At 52.4% G+C, this 12,710-nt stretch overlaps 1 protein-coding gene across 1 annotated transcript in view; it reads right to left on the bottom strand.

The window, feature by feature from the left end:
• Nucleotides 1-12,710, bottom strand: part of LGR6 (leucine rich repeat containing G protein-coupled receptor 6) — a 172,217-nt gene that overhangs the window by 79,123 nt on the left and 80,384 nt on the right. The window contains exon 4 of the mRNA XM_058819408.1: nucleotides 2,417-2,488. Coding sequence (XP_058675391.1) covers nucleotides 2,417-2,488 — 72 coding nt within the window. The remainder of the gene's footprint in view (nucleotides 1-2,416; nucleotides 2,489-12,710) is intronic.

Consider the following 12,710-nt stretch of genomic DNA (forward strand, 5'->3'; position numbering starts at 1 on the left):
ACACCTGGGAAAACCACCCTGGGTGAGGTGGCCTCAAGATGCATTAGGAGCAGGTACCTCAGTGCTAATTCACACAAGGATCCTCCCACCCTGCCCCTTAAACAACCCCAGAGTGCTGCAGGTGTCTTCTTGGGGTGGTTGGCATCTGCCCTGTGGTATTTTGGCAGGTGCTGAGGGCTGAGGACATGGAGCATGTGAACCTCCCAGCCCTGGCAGTAGTGAATGCCCCAGGACTGGTGGCCAGAGCTGCACTGGAGGCTGTGGCAGAACCTTCACGAGGCAAGGCTGGCTCTGCTCTGGTGGCACTGGCTGTCACACACTGGCAGGGCACAGTAGAGACAGGCTGATGGCAAGGGGTGTTCTGGGGCAGTTCCTGGGGCTGTGACCTGCTGCTGGAACCCCCCTGGATGCTGAGAATTCCAGACTTTCTGTACTGGCAGGCACTGACCCCCAGGAGAACACTGCATTGACCTGAGGCCGTGGAGAAGCTTCCAAAAGGGAATGACAGAACTGGGATTGTGGGTGTGGAGTTTGAATGAAAGTGTGTGATATCACAGGGTAGGTAATATCATAGGGTATGGCCTCTGTAATATCATAGAGGAGCATGTAAAACCTAAAACTTAAGAGTTTAAGGTTTTGGAATATAGTAATATATATAAAGCAAGATGGAGGTTTTAGGGCAGAGGCTGCTCCTTCTTATTCACCTTGTCCATGGGTTTGGGTGGTTTTGTGTAATTGGATTAACAAACCTGCATTGCAGGGCATGGGAGGTTGGTTATTGGGTTAAAAGTAAAAATCATTTAAGTGTCATTTCTTAATTGGATAGTTTATCCTTTAAAGACCTTGTAGTGATAGATATGGGGCCATTTTTGTAGCTTGTTAATGAAATACTGCAGAACTCACTGCTTGTGAGACTGTAACATAGATAAGGAAAAAAGAAACATCTGAGTCTGAACACGAAATATCATCTTGAGCACTTTCAATCCTGACCCTGAGAGAGGCAGAAAAGAAACCAAGAACCAGCACACCTTCCATGCCATGCTTCCCTTGAAAGAGAAATCACTTGGAAAACAACCTGATCTCAAAATCCCTGGAGTGGGGGTCTTGACTCTGGCACTGGTGGTGATGTCAACACAATTTAATAATAACCACAACCATGTGCCAGTGATGTTTCAACAACAAATATTTCAAATCTCTTCTGGCAGAAAGAACATTCACATCCTGCACAGCCAACACCCCCATTGCAAATTAATATTTAAATTCATATTTACAGAAACTCCTACTGGGTGCTGGGAGGGCCACACATGAAGAACTGTGCCCAGTGTAAGGAGGATGAGGAGGAATGAGACAGGTCCAGTGGCTGAGCCAGGGTCCCAGGGCATTTCCCCATGAGCAGCAGTGGAAGGAGCAAGGAAGGGGCTGAGAGGAGAACTGCCAAGGGCCTGCAAGCAAAGATGATGGAGCCAAGCCCTTCAGGGTGGTTCCAGGTGATCAAACAAAGGGTAATGGCCACAAATTTCCTTCCAGGAGTTTTAGGTTGGACTTGAGAAAAAGTTTCTTCCCCAGGAATAGCAGCTCCAGGCTACCAGTGAGAGGGGAATCTCTGTGCTTGAAGAGACAAAGCTGCAGCTGCCCCCTGAGTATTTGGGATAGTCCTGCTCCAAGCAGGAGACTGCCAGAAAACATTTCTGGGATAAAAGGGCTGTGTAAACCTGGGACTGAAGTTAAGGATTAAGGGATAAGGGCAGATTTGCAGTGGTTCAGCCCAACTCAAACACTCTTACAAGCTTCAGCTGTGCTCCCTGCACCAAACACACCTTCCCTAAATCCACTGGCACTCCCAGGTCTGGTCTCAACTCCGCCCCTACTCAGGAAACAGCAGAATTCCAAAGTGCTGTGATTTTTAGGGAACATGGGAGCACAGACCTGCTGTGGGTACAGGAAAAGCACAGTCACAGGGCTGAATTGTTAAAGTCTTTAAAGCAGTTCTACCCTGCCACAATTATCCTCCTTTTGGGTTAAACAGCCCAATTTGCCCTTTGCCAGCCCAGACTGAGCTCTGTGCTCCCTGGCAGGTCCTTTCCCCACTGTGGTCCACGGTGCAGAGGACAGAGACTCTCTGGGTGGATATTTTCCAATGTTCCTTGAAATATGCATTGGCTCTGGTGGCCTTTTCATCACAATGCACACATGGGGAGCTGTAATTTCAACATCCTCCACCAAGACAGTGTTTCTTCCTTGAAAACTGCCCTCCCCTCCCTTCCACTCTAAGTGACAGTAATCTTTGAATAAATTGGAAAAGAAAAGGAAGAAGGAACAGAACATCCTTGACAAAGGAACTAATGACTCAAATGCTGGGAAGCCTGGGGTACCCAAGGGACTGTGCAGCTCGCAGCATTGATTTTTAATGACTTACAGAGATTGGAGATTTGGAAGATCTCTCAGTGCCTCTGCAGGGATGCTGCTCAGCTGATTGTTCTGCAACATCCTATAATTAGAAAAAAGAAAACTTTGTTAAAAACCCAACAAAAACAGCCTGACATGAAATGGAGGATGCTGCTGCTTGTTTCTCAAGTTGTTCTGGGCTCTTGCTGGAAAGGCTGGAAAGCATCACTTGGCCAGCAAGGGCTCTTAAAAGGTGGCTGGCAGGTAAGCTGGCAGATGAGCTGCAGCCCAGTGTGGCCCAGGAGGTGCAGCAGAAGGGCCAAGGGATGAGTTTGGTGCTGCACAAGGGGGCCTCTGCTCTGCAGATGTGCCTCTGTTACCCCAGACTGACACCAGTGCTCTGAGCCAGGCTGTCCCACATTTATCCTGGAGTCAGGCAGCCTTTGCCCATGTGTGTTCCCTCAGTGGTTCCCTCCAGAGGGGATGGAAACCAGCCCTGGGCAGCTTTCCTACCCCACTGAGGCACAGCAGGCACAGAGGGTGAGGAGGAGCTGCTCACAGATATTTGCTCAGGAACCCCACAGCTGGCAGCAGGAACTGGAACTGCCGTGGAAAAAACCAAACCAGAGGCTGCAGAGAGAGCAGGTGCCTGGGGCTGGTGGGCTGGACAGGCAGGAGCCAGGAGGAGCTTCAGGGGTGGAAATGAGTGCAGGGCATGGAGGAGGGCCATGAACATGGGGACACCTACACAGGAATGGGAAAGGAGGAGACAAAGGGGACAGTGCACCCAGGGGTGTGGAAGGGGCTAACAGCAAGCCTGTTAGCTAAAGGAGCGAGAAGAAGCTGATAAGAAGCAAGAAGAAGCTGGCAAGGAGCTCTCTCAAGGCTGTAACCAAAGACACCAAGAGAAGTGAAGAACTGAAGATAAGAAGAGATGAAGTATTTTTAGAAAGTTAGTTGAAGTCACTGTAGCTTTTCACCAATAGTGTTATGTTAACTTATTGTAGCCAATAGTTAAGGTAAAAGAAGTATAAACAATTAGAAAGTAAATAAAAGGTCAGCCATGTTCAATAATAAAGAGTTGCCATCTGAGACTGCTTGTGGTCTCTGCTTTGTGCCGTGACCGCCTCGACAGCGACACAGGGGTGGGGTGGGTGTGTGAACAGATCTAGGCATGGAGGCAGAGTGAGAACCACACTCCAAGGGCTGCTCCAGACCTGGTCAGACACAATCCTCTCTCCCTGACCCACTGGAACCCCGCACATCTGAGTTTACTGCTGCCATCATCTCAGCACCTTTGCAAAGGCTGTTCCTGACTCTGGACATAACTCTGTCCTGAACTTTGCTCCTTCCAGAGCTGGGACATCTCTGACACAAGCTCCCCTGGGTGACAGACACATCCCAGCAAGGTAGCTGGGCCTGGGGAAGTGCCTAAAAAGGAAGGTTTTACATTCCTGAGGTTACTCAAAAACCTCCTTAGAGTGATTGGAGATGGCATGAAAAAGGGAGTGGTGCTTAGGGTCCTATCATAATTTACTGCCAGTGTCGTGGTCTCAGTGGTGAGGGGCAGCCCAAAGAACATGGACCCATTGCAGTGACTGCAGCCTTTCTGCTAAGGATTCAGAGTCTGATGAGGAAGGAAAATTTGAAAGAGACATCCTTTAAAAAAGGGAAGCTTTAGGGCACAAAACTCTTCAACTTCTGGAAGAAAATGGGGACTTACCAGTAAACTATTTGTATGAACACAGAAGAAAGAGCAAGGAAATGAGGAACTGTCAGTAGTAGCTTGTGAAAAATGAGTTGTGCCAAAATTTCTTTTTTATACAGAGTAAAAGAGCATAAGAATGGAGAAGAAAGAATAGACACCAGCTACCATAACTTATGCTTTCCTTTAGTAAAATGTTAAATTTTGACATTCAGTGCAGGGGAGAAGATGTGTTTGGTACAAAAGGGCAGCAGAGAGGCCACACTTAATAAATGGTTCCCTTCCAAATGAAGAATATGATTAAGGATTGACAGCATCTCACCTGGCATTCCTGCCAACAACTTGCACATAAGTGGAGAGAGGTTGGTGTGGAAGAGCAGTTCGGAAATGCAGAATTCCACAGAGAAACTGAGGGAAAGGCTCCTGTCCTGGATTGCCAAGCAAATTGGATTTTATTTGCCATCTGTATGGCAGTTGTCAAGTGGGCAGTTTTCCTTATCTTTTCCACACCCACTCCTCCCTCCAGGATGCTGATAAGAGGCCATTGAATGTCACTGCATGGCTGATAAGAACTACAGCATCCCATTGGGAGATGTGAGCCCAGAGGGAGGAGCCAAGCATTCCTACCCAGATATAATCTGGAGATTCTGGAACACCAGCACAGCTTCTCCACTGGATTGCCCAGAGGAACAGCAGCTGCCTCTTCTTCCCCTGCATCTTCAGAGGCAGAGACTGCACCTTTCTCCAGGATCCCTGCTCCAGCAGAACCAGCCCTGACACTGCAGGAGGGCTGAGCCACAATTCCAATGGGACTGCTGCCAGCACCCTGACCCACAGGGTGTCAGGTTGGGTTCTGACTCTGGCAGTGTTGTTCTAGTGTACTGCATTGTTTATTTTATCCTTTTATTTTCTTCCCTATTAAAGAACTGTTATTTCCTGCTGCCATATTTTTGCCTGAGCGCCCCTTAATTTAAAATTTATAGCAATTCAGAGGGGTGGGGAGGGTTTCCATTCTCCATTTCAGGGGAGACTCCTGCCTTCCTTAGCACACATCTGACTTTCCAAACCAAGACAGCTCCATAGATGAACAGGGCTAAAAGGCTGCACAAATACAGCTGGGCATTGGCTATAGCTCTGCCTGGGCTAGTGAGAATCACAGGAGAGCCCGGGCAGGGCAGAAGTGCTCTTGGGAGAGAACAGAGACACTGGGGGTGACTGCAGGGGGTGTGAGGAGCAGGAGACACCACCTGTGATGCTTCTGCTCCTCCTGATGCTAGGCAAGCCCTGGCCAGCGAGGCAGCAGCAGAGCAGCAGGTGACAACAGGCAGAAGGATGGGGAAATGCCAAATCCTCACCTCTGGGCAGCCTGGAATAGAAACAGCAGGGCTGGTAGAAGAGTGGGATGGATGGGGCTCCCCCAGCCATGTCCCCCTCCTGCAGCTCCTGTGCTCAGCTGGGCCCTGGGCAGCACAGGGGCCCCGGGGCTCACAAGGGCCACTCCAAGCCTCTGCACTCTGGCAGTCACAGCTGCTGCCCCCTCAGCTCCTCTGCTGTGCCCCTCACAGCTCCCTGCCCCTCTCATCCCCCTCTGCCCCTGCTCATCTCTCATCTCTCATCTCTCCCCTCCTGCTGGCTGTGCTCGGGCCAAGGGCAGGGGCAGCGAGCACCAGGAGCTGCCTCTGCTGCCCCCAGAGCCCCTTCCCACAGGGGGCACGCTGCCAGGCTGCTGGCACCCCCCTGCCAGGGCTGGCACCCCACAGCACGTGGGGCTGCTGGCAATGGGCCCTGCAGCTCCATCACCACGGGCTGAGCTTCTCCTTCTGAGCTGTGCAAGGGTCCTGGGAACCCCAGGGATGGATCCCGGGGGTTCTCTGCAGCCCCTGGGGTGGAAACCTCATCCAGGTGGGCAACAGGGACCAGCACAGCCCCTGGGACTCCTGCTCCTGCAGAGGGATTTGTTTCTGCAGCCCAGGTGTGCTGGGGAGATAAACCCTGGGTCCTGCAGCCCAGTGAACTGGAATAATAATTAATGTGTGTTAAAAATCAAGAAGATGCAGAGCTGGGCACAGAGAGATACAGAGTGAGGCTTCAGAAAGTGCTTTCAGGGTTTTGGTGGGACAAACATTGAATCTCAGTGGCTCTCTGAAATGTGAGCCTGGTGTTTAGTGTTGGTCACTGGAAGTATCTGAAGTCAGCACTAAAGCAAAGCCCATTGTCACACTTCTGCTGGATCCTGCTGCCTGCCATTCAGTACAAGTCCCTCCTCCAAGCAGTAAAACAGACTGAGAGACTTTCCAGACCACCATCAGCATGGACTGGCTCCAAAATGAAACCATTTTGGTGCAGGCAAACAATATTTAAGGAAGATGTTTCAGAGACCTCAGAAACCACTGGAGTGGTGGACAATGCTGTTTTTCACAGCAGCTAGAGAAGTTTTCAGATGCTGGGACTGGGACAAGAACCAGTGCACTTCACATTGCACATAATGAATCCAATAACTCATCATCAGAGCATGACACAGAGAAACCATAAACCAATTCCAAACAGAGTTTGATAATATTCTAGGGACAGGGCCACCCTGGTGTTAAACAAGAAATTCTTCATTGGGCCTCAAGCTCAGGAAAGCTCCAGCTGTTCTTACAGGGAGCTCAGGTTTTATCAGGGGAAGACATGCTGTGTTTATCCCTGGATGTCCCAGGATGGCTTCTCTTACAGGACAGCCCCCATCAGGCCCTGCTCACTGCACTCACTCCTTACACATCACATTAGACCACCCTTGCTTATTACTTGTTGTTTATTTTTCATAAACAACATACAACATGATTTTGGGAAGAGCTCAAATAATTGTACCAAAACCTGGTGGAAGATCCTACACACCTGCAGGATCACACCTGCTCTCTGTGCCACCTCCTTCCTGGGGTTAGAGCTGGTTCTGATTCTGGTTTATGCTCCATACCATAAAACAGGAGCATGGCAAAAGGGTTCTGAGGACAGCATGGCATCTGAAAAGCTGGGACAGGGCTGCTGGGTCCCTCCCTGTCTAAGTTGTGGCGTTTTGCCCTTTGGGGTGCTGCTCTTAAGAAAGGGGAAGACAATGCTGCAGCTCACTGAGGAGACCACCTGCAGCATCCAAGGATGGCCAACACATTCTGCTTCAAGAGGTCACTGCACCATTGAATGTCAGCAGCATTGAAAAGAGGGAACAATTCTCAAATCAATCATCTGTCACCTCCTGACTCATGGTCCTAAAAGCCTTGGGCAGCCTCTGTTCCCTCCCCACATTCCTGCTGCCCCCAGGGTAGGAAGCTGCTCTCCAGGGTGTGGGCACGGAGGGTGGTGCAGGGTCTGTATGGAGCCCAGGGTGCTGGATCTCTGCTGCAGGGTGCCTGCCTGAGGCACAGACAGTCTGTGAGGCTGCACCTCAGTCCACAAAATCACAGCAACCCCGAGATCCCAGATCACACTGGCCTCAGCCTTTGTCTGTCAGCATCTGTCTGTTCCTGCCTCTCCCTCAGCTCCTGCCTTCCAACAAAATCCCTGGATTTCATTGGCTTTCCTACAGAAAGGTGCTGCTTCAGAGCAGCCTAGAGACAACCTTAGAGCTCAAATCCTTCTGGATTTGTTTCTGCAGCCAAGGTGTGCTGGAGAGATAAACCCCTGAGTCCTGCAGCCCAGTGAAGTGGAATAATAAGCATGGAGCAATCCTGGTCTAGTTGATGTGATTTCTCACTTGCTGAGTCTAATTTTTCTTAGAATTTATTCAGGGTGGTGAGGCCCTGGCACAGGGTGCCCAGAGAAGCTGTGGCTGCCCCTGGATCCCTGGAAGTGTCCAAGGCCAGGTTTGGGGCTTGGAGCATCCTGGGACAGTGGAAGGGGGTGAAATGGGATGGTCCTTAAGCTTCCTTCAAATCCAAACCATTTTGTGATTCTATGACCTTGCTGGTTGATGAGCCAACTTCTGGACAGGCTGAGGACACTGATGAACATGACAAAGACTGCTCAGAGCAGCAATGGCTCAAGCCCAGGTGTGGATGGAGCACTGTCACCTTGCTTGGCACTGCTCAGGTGGTACCAGACACCAGCAGACACGGACACTCCACCTGCTGCCCACAGCGGCCTGACTGGAACCACAATAAATCACAGCTCCTCAGAGGTGGGGTTTCATTTTCACAAGCAGGAGGATTGTTTGTTGGCAGGGGCCACGCCTGAACGACCAGAAAAATGTTGGGATCGGGTCCCATCACAGCAGGATCCTTGCACAAGAGAGCTCAGCAGACACACAGCCCTCAGAGTTGCAGGCCTGTGCATGATAAAATGTCCCCATCCTGGGAGGCTGAAGTGACTCAGCCAGCACAGTCAAAGGGCTGTTATTGCTGGAGGCAACTGCGCCTGGAGCCCATGCATGGGGATTAAAGGCATTCCAACCTCTGCACGTTCCTTTTCCCTCCCAAAGGGAGCGTCTCTTGGATGGGCCACACCATTCCCTTTGTCTCAAAGCCATTTCTGCACTGCACAGCTCAGGGCTGGCCAAGAGATGGGTCTATCTAGGGATTGCTGAAGCGTCCCAAGCCACCTCCAAACCTGCTATCCTGAGCAACTTGACTTTTCTGGTGATGTTGTTTGATGTGTGCTCACACACCAGGTGAGTCAGCACCTGTCCTGGGCTTCAGGAGCTCCTGAGGTCACTGCTGAGAAGGAAAAGAGGAGGGGATGGTGAGGGGGGCATTGGGTAGGGCCCATCCAGGGCTTGTGGTGTGTGCTGAGCAAGGCCACTCCTGTCCAGCCTGCCTATATAAGGAGATGAACCATGGGCAGGGCTGGGCAGGGTGTGCTGGGAGGGGGGTCAGGCAGTGCTGAGTGCACACCCCAGGCTGTGCTGGGCAGAGCTGGGCAGTGCAGGGCAGTGCAGGGCAGTGCAGTGGTCACACCCTGGGCAGTGCTGGGCAGTGCTCACACCCTGGGCAGAGCTGGGCAGTGCTGGGCGGAGCTGGGCAGTGCAGTCCTCACATCCTGGGCAGTGCTGGGCAATTCTGGCCAGGCCAATGCTGGGGCAGTGCTGGGCAGTGCAGTGCTCATACCCCAGGCAGTGCAGTGCTCACACCCCGGGCTGTGCAGTGCTCACACCCTGGGCAGTGCAGGGCAATGCTCACACCCCAGGACAGAGCTGGGCAGTGCTCACACCCTGGGCTGTGCAGGCAGGCTGGGCAGCACAGGCTCTGCACACTCCCCCAGGCTGGCTGGGGCTTGCTGAGGAATGGAGTGCCAGGGTGGGCCTGCTGTGGGAGCAGGGTCTGCAGCCTGGAGGATGCACTCAGGCATTTTGCCCTCCATGCTTTGGGGTGAGGTTGTGGTTGCACTTGGAGTCTTTCCCCGTGGAGTTTGGTGTGGGATTCCTTCTTGGCTAGAGAGCCCTGCTGTTGGTGCAGCCTGTTTAGCCAGGAGTCAGAGCAGGGGCACTCCTGGCTGTGCAGGGACACCTGAGCAAGGCTGGGGTGTCTGGGAAGCTGCGGCAGCACAAGTCAGCCCATGGGACCTTCCTGCTGATGGAGCTCCAGGCAGGACACCTGGAGGTGAGAAGCATCCAGGCAGCTCATGAGGAGCTCTGGAAGGATGGAGAAGTTTCCAGTTTTCCAGATACTCTCATTAAGCAGCATATTCTGCCACCTTGGAAAGTCCTTGCATGGACCAAGGAGTTGATTTTGAAAGGGAAGGAGCTTGCAGAGGGGTCAAAGCAGCCTGTGGAGTGGCTTGCAGTGATCCTGGCAATGAAGCTTGCACTGAGGAGCATCAGCCCTGTGGAGAGGAGGTGCGTGCTGCAGAGCAGCCCCAGAAGAGCTGCACTCCCAAAGTCTCTGCACAGGGCTGAACTTGCCAGTGCAGAAAATCCCTGAGCAGCAGCTCCTGTCTACCATCCCCCCTGTCAGCCTGCCCTGTCTGAGGGGGCTGAGGAGACCCTTGCCCTTGGTGGCTCCAGGCTCCATGCATGAAGACCCCAGCCCATCCCAGCAGATCTGGGGCATGGTGTTTGGTTGGGCCCTTCCCCTGCTCCCTTCCAGGTTTCCACACACCTGCTTCCCTGGGTGTACCCCTGCATGCTTTCTGCACAGGCCTATCTCCATGGCCACTTTCCAGGTGGTTTTTGTGCAGTGAAGCAGCCAGAGGAGGCAGAGCCAAGAATCTGCTCCAGGTTCCAGCACCTCTGGGATTCACTCCGAGGGCAGGGAGAGACCATCTGCACAGGTGGGTTGGTGGAGGAATTCCCAGGGTGTTTCCCATCCTTTTTTAAACATAAACTGATTCTCTGGGAAGACTGGGAAAGCACCAGGCCCCTTGACAGCCCAAGAAGCATGTGAGAGTTTACTTGTGGACCTGCACATGATTGCAATTAGCCCCAGGGCTCTAGCACACTAAAATTAAACCAAGAAAATTGTTTCCATCCCCAGATATCAGCCTGCCTCCTCAGGGGACTCCCTTGCCACCAGAGGGAAGATCTTTGACCCTGCTGTGAGTCAGCTGCTGAATTGCCCAGGTTTCAGCTGGTCATGGTTGGGGCAGCCATTCTCAAATTGTCAAACCTCAGCCAGCCTGGGACACAGCACCCATGTCTCTAAACACAACATCCCCAATATCCCTGCTGCCATCTACTCCAAAACCTGCTATTCCTCGTGTTCACAAATGGAGATGATGGATTTCCTGACTCATTGCAGCAGCAGCTGTAGTGAGAGCCCATGGCAGCACCATATCCCACTGCAGACAGGCCAGGAGAACCATCAGAGACTTTTGAAAGTGAAATGCTCCCAGTGGTGTGGGGTCTGGTAGTGCTCCGGTTTTGAGGGAGCAGGAACTTTGTGAAATAAGAGGTTCATGGGTGGAGCAGTCACTGTGAGCATCCACCCTCCTCCCCTTGTCCTTGAAGGTCTGTGTCCATTCTCAGTCCCCTCTCCTCCAGGTTAAGTGACCTCATGTCACAGACATCTTTTATGAAAAAGCCTTTCCTTAGGATTTTTCCTCCTGAGAAGCTGAGAGGACTAAGGACAAACTGTAAACAATGATTATCTGCTGCTGTGGAATGCAACAGGTGCATCTGTGATTGGTCTCGTGTGGTTGTTTCTAATTAATGGCCAATCACAGTCAGCTGGCTCAGACTCTCTGTCCGAGTCACAAGCCTTTGTTATCATTATTTCTTTTTCTGTTCTTAGGCAGGGATGGGGATCAGCCCTGGTTTGTCATGTACACATTGCAGGGTGCCAAGGGGTCTGCCAAGACAAGGAAGAGAGAATGAAATCTGCCTGTACATTCTCTTTCTATTCTTCTGTCTATTCATCCTTCTGATTAAATCCTTTCTTCTATTCTTTTAGTATAGTTTTAATATAATATATATCATAAAATAATAAATCAAGCCTTCTGAAACATGGAGTCAGATCCTCATCTCTTCCCTCTTCCTCAGACCCCTGTGACACTGTCACAACCTCATCTGATTCACTGTTCACCACCAGAACCTAAATCCTTCTCACTGGGCAGCAGGACCCAGGGTTTATCTCCCCAGCACACCTGGGCTGCAGAAACAAATCCCTCTGCAGGAGCAGGAGCCCCAGGGGCTGTGCTGGTCCCTGTTGCCCACCTGGATGAGGTTTCCACCCCAGGGGCTGCAGAGAACCCCCGGGATCCATCCCTGGGGTTCCCAGGACCCTTGCACAGCTCAGAAGGAGAAGCTCAGCCCGTGGTGATGGAGCTGCAGGGCCCATTGCCAGCAGCCCCACGTGCTGTGGGGTGCCAGCCCTGGCAGGGGGGTGCCAGCAGCCTGGCAGCGTGCCCCCTGTGGGAAGGGGCTCTGGGGGCAGCAGAGGCAGCTCCTGGTGCTCGCTGCCCCTGCCCTTGGCCCGAGCAAGGCCAGCAGGAGGGGAGAGATGAGAGATGAGAGATGAGCAGGGGCAGAGGGGGATGAGAGGGGCAGGGAGCTGTGAGGGGCACAGCAGAGGAGCTGAGGGGGCAGCAGCTGTGACTGCCAGAGTGCAGAGGCTTGGAGTGGCCCTTGTGAGCCCCGGGGCCCCTGTGCTGCCCAGGGCCCAGCTGAGCACAGGAGCTGCAGGAGGGGGACATGGCTGGGGGAGCCCCATCCATCCCACTCTTCTACCAGCCCTGCTGTTTCTATTCTAGGCTGCCCAGAGGTGAGGATTTGGCATTTCCCCATCCTTCTGCCTGTTGTCACCTGCTGCTCTGCTGCTGCCTCGTGTCCTGCAGGGCAGGGCCCAGGTGGGACAGCATGTCCTGGCCAGGGCTTGCCCAGCATCACGAGGAGCAGAAGCACCACAGCTCGTGTCTCAGGGCAGGGGGGTCCCAGCCCAGCAGCCAATACCTCCAGGGAGGTTCAGTGTGAAGCCTGAAGGGTGATTTGCCCTCTCTGAGTCCTCTTCTCCCTTGATTTTCAGCAGAGCCAGAATGGTTAAGTATAAACTCAGTGCTTTGCCTCTGCCTAGAGTGAGGAGACAGCACTTTCCTCCATGCTCCCGTCTTTAATACCTGACATCTCAACATCTTTCTGACGTTTCCTGTCTCATGGGGTCTTCAGATCCCCATCTCCAGATACCCTCTGAAGAGGGGAATATTTGTGTGGTTTTGG

Source organism: Ammospiza caudacuta, chromosome 24, assembly GCF_027887145.1.
Source record: "Ammospiza caudacuta isolate bAmmCau1 chromosome 24, bAmmCau1.pri, whole genome shotgun sequence".
NCBI classification, from domain to species: domain Eukaryota; kingdom Metazoa; phylum Chordata; class Aves; order Passeriformes; family Passerellidae; genus Ammospiza; species Ammospiza caudacuta.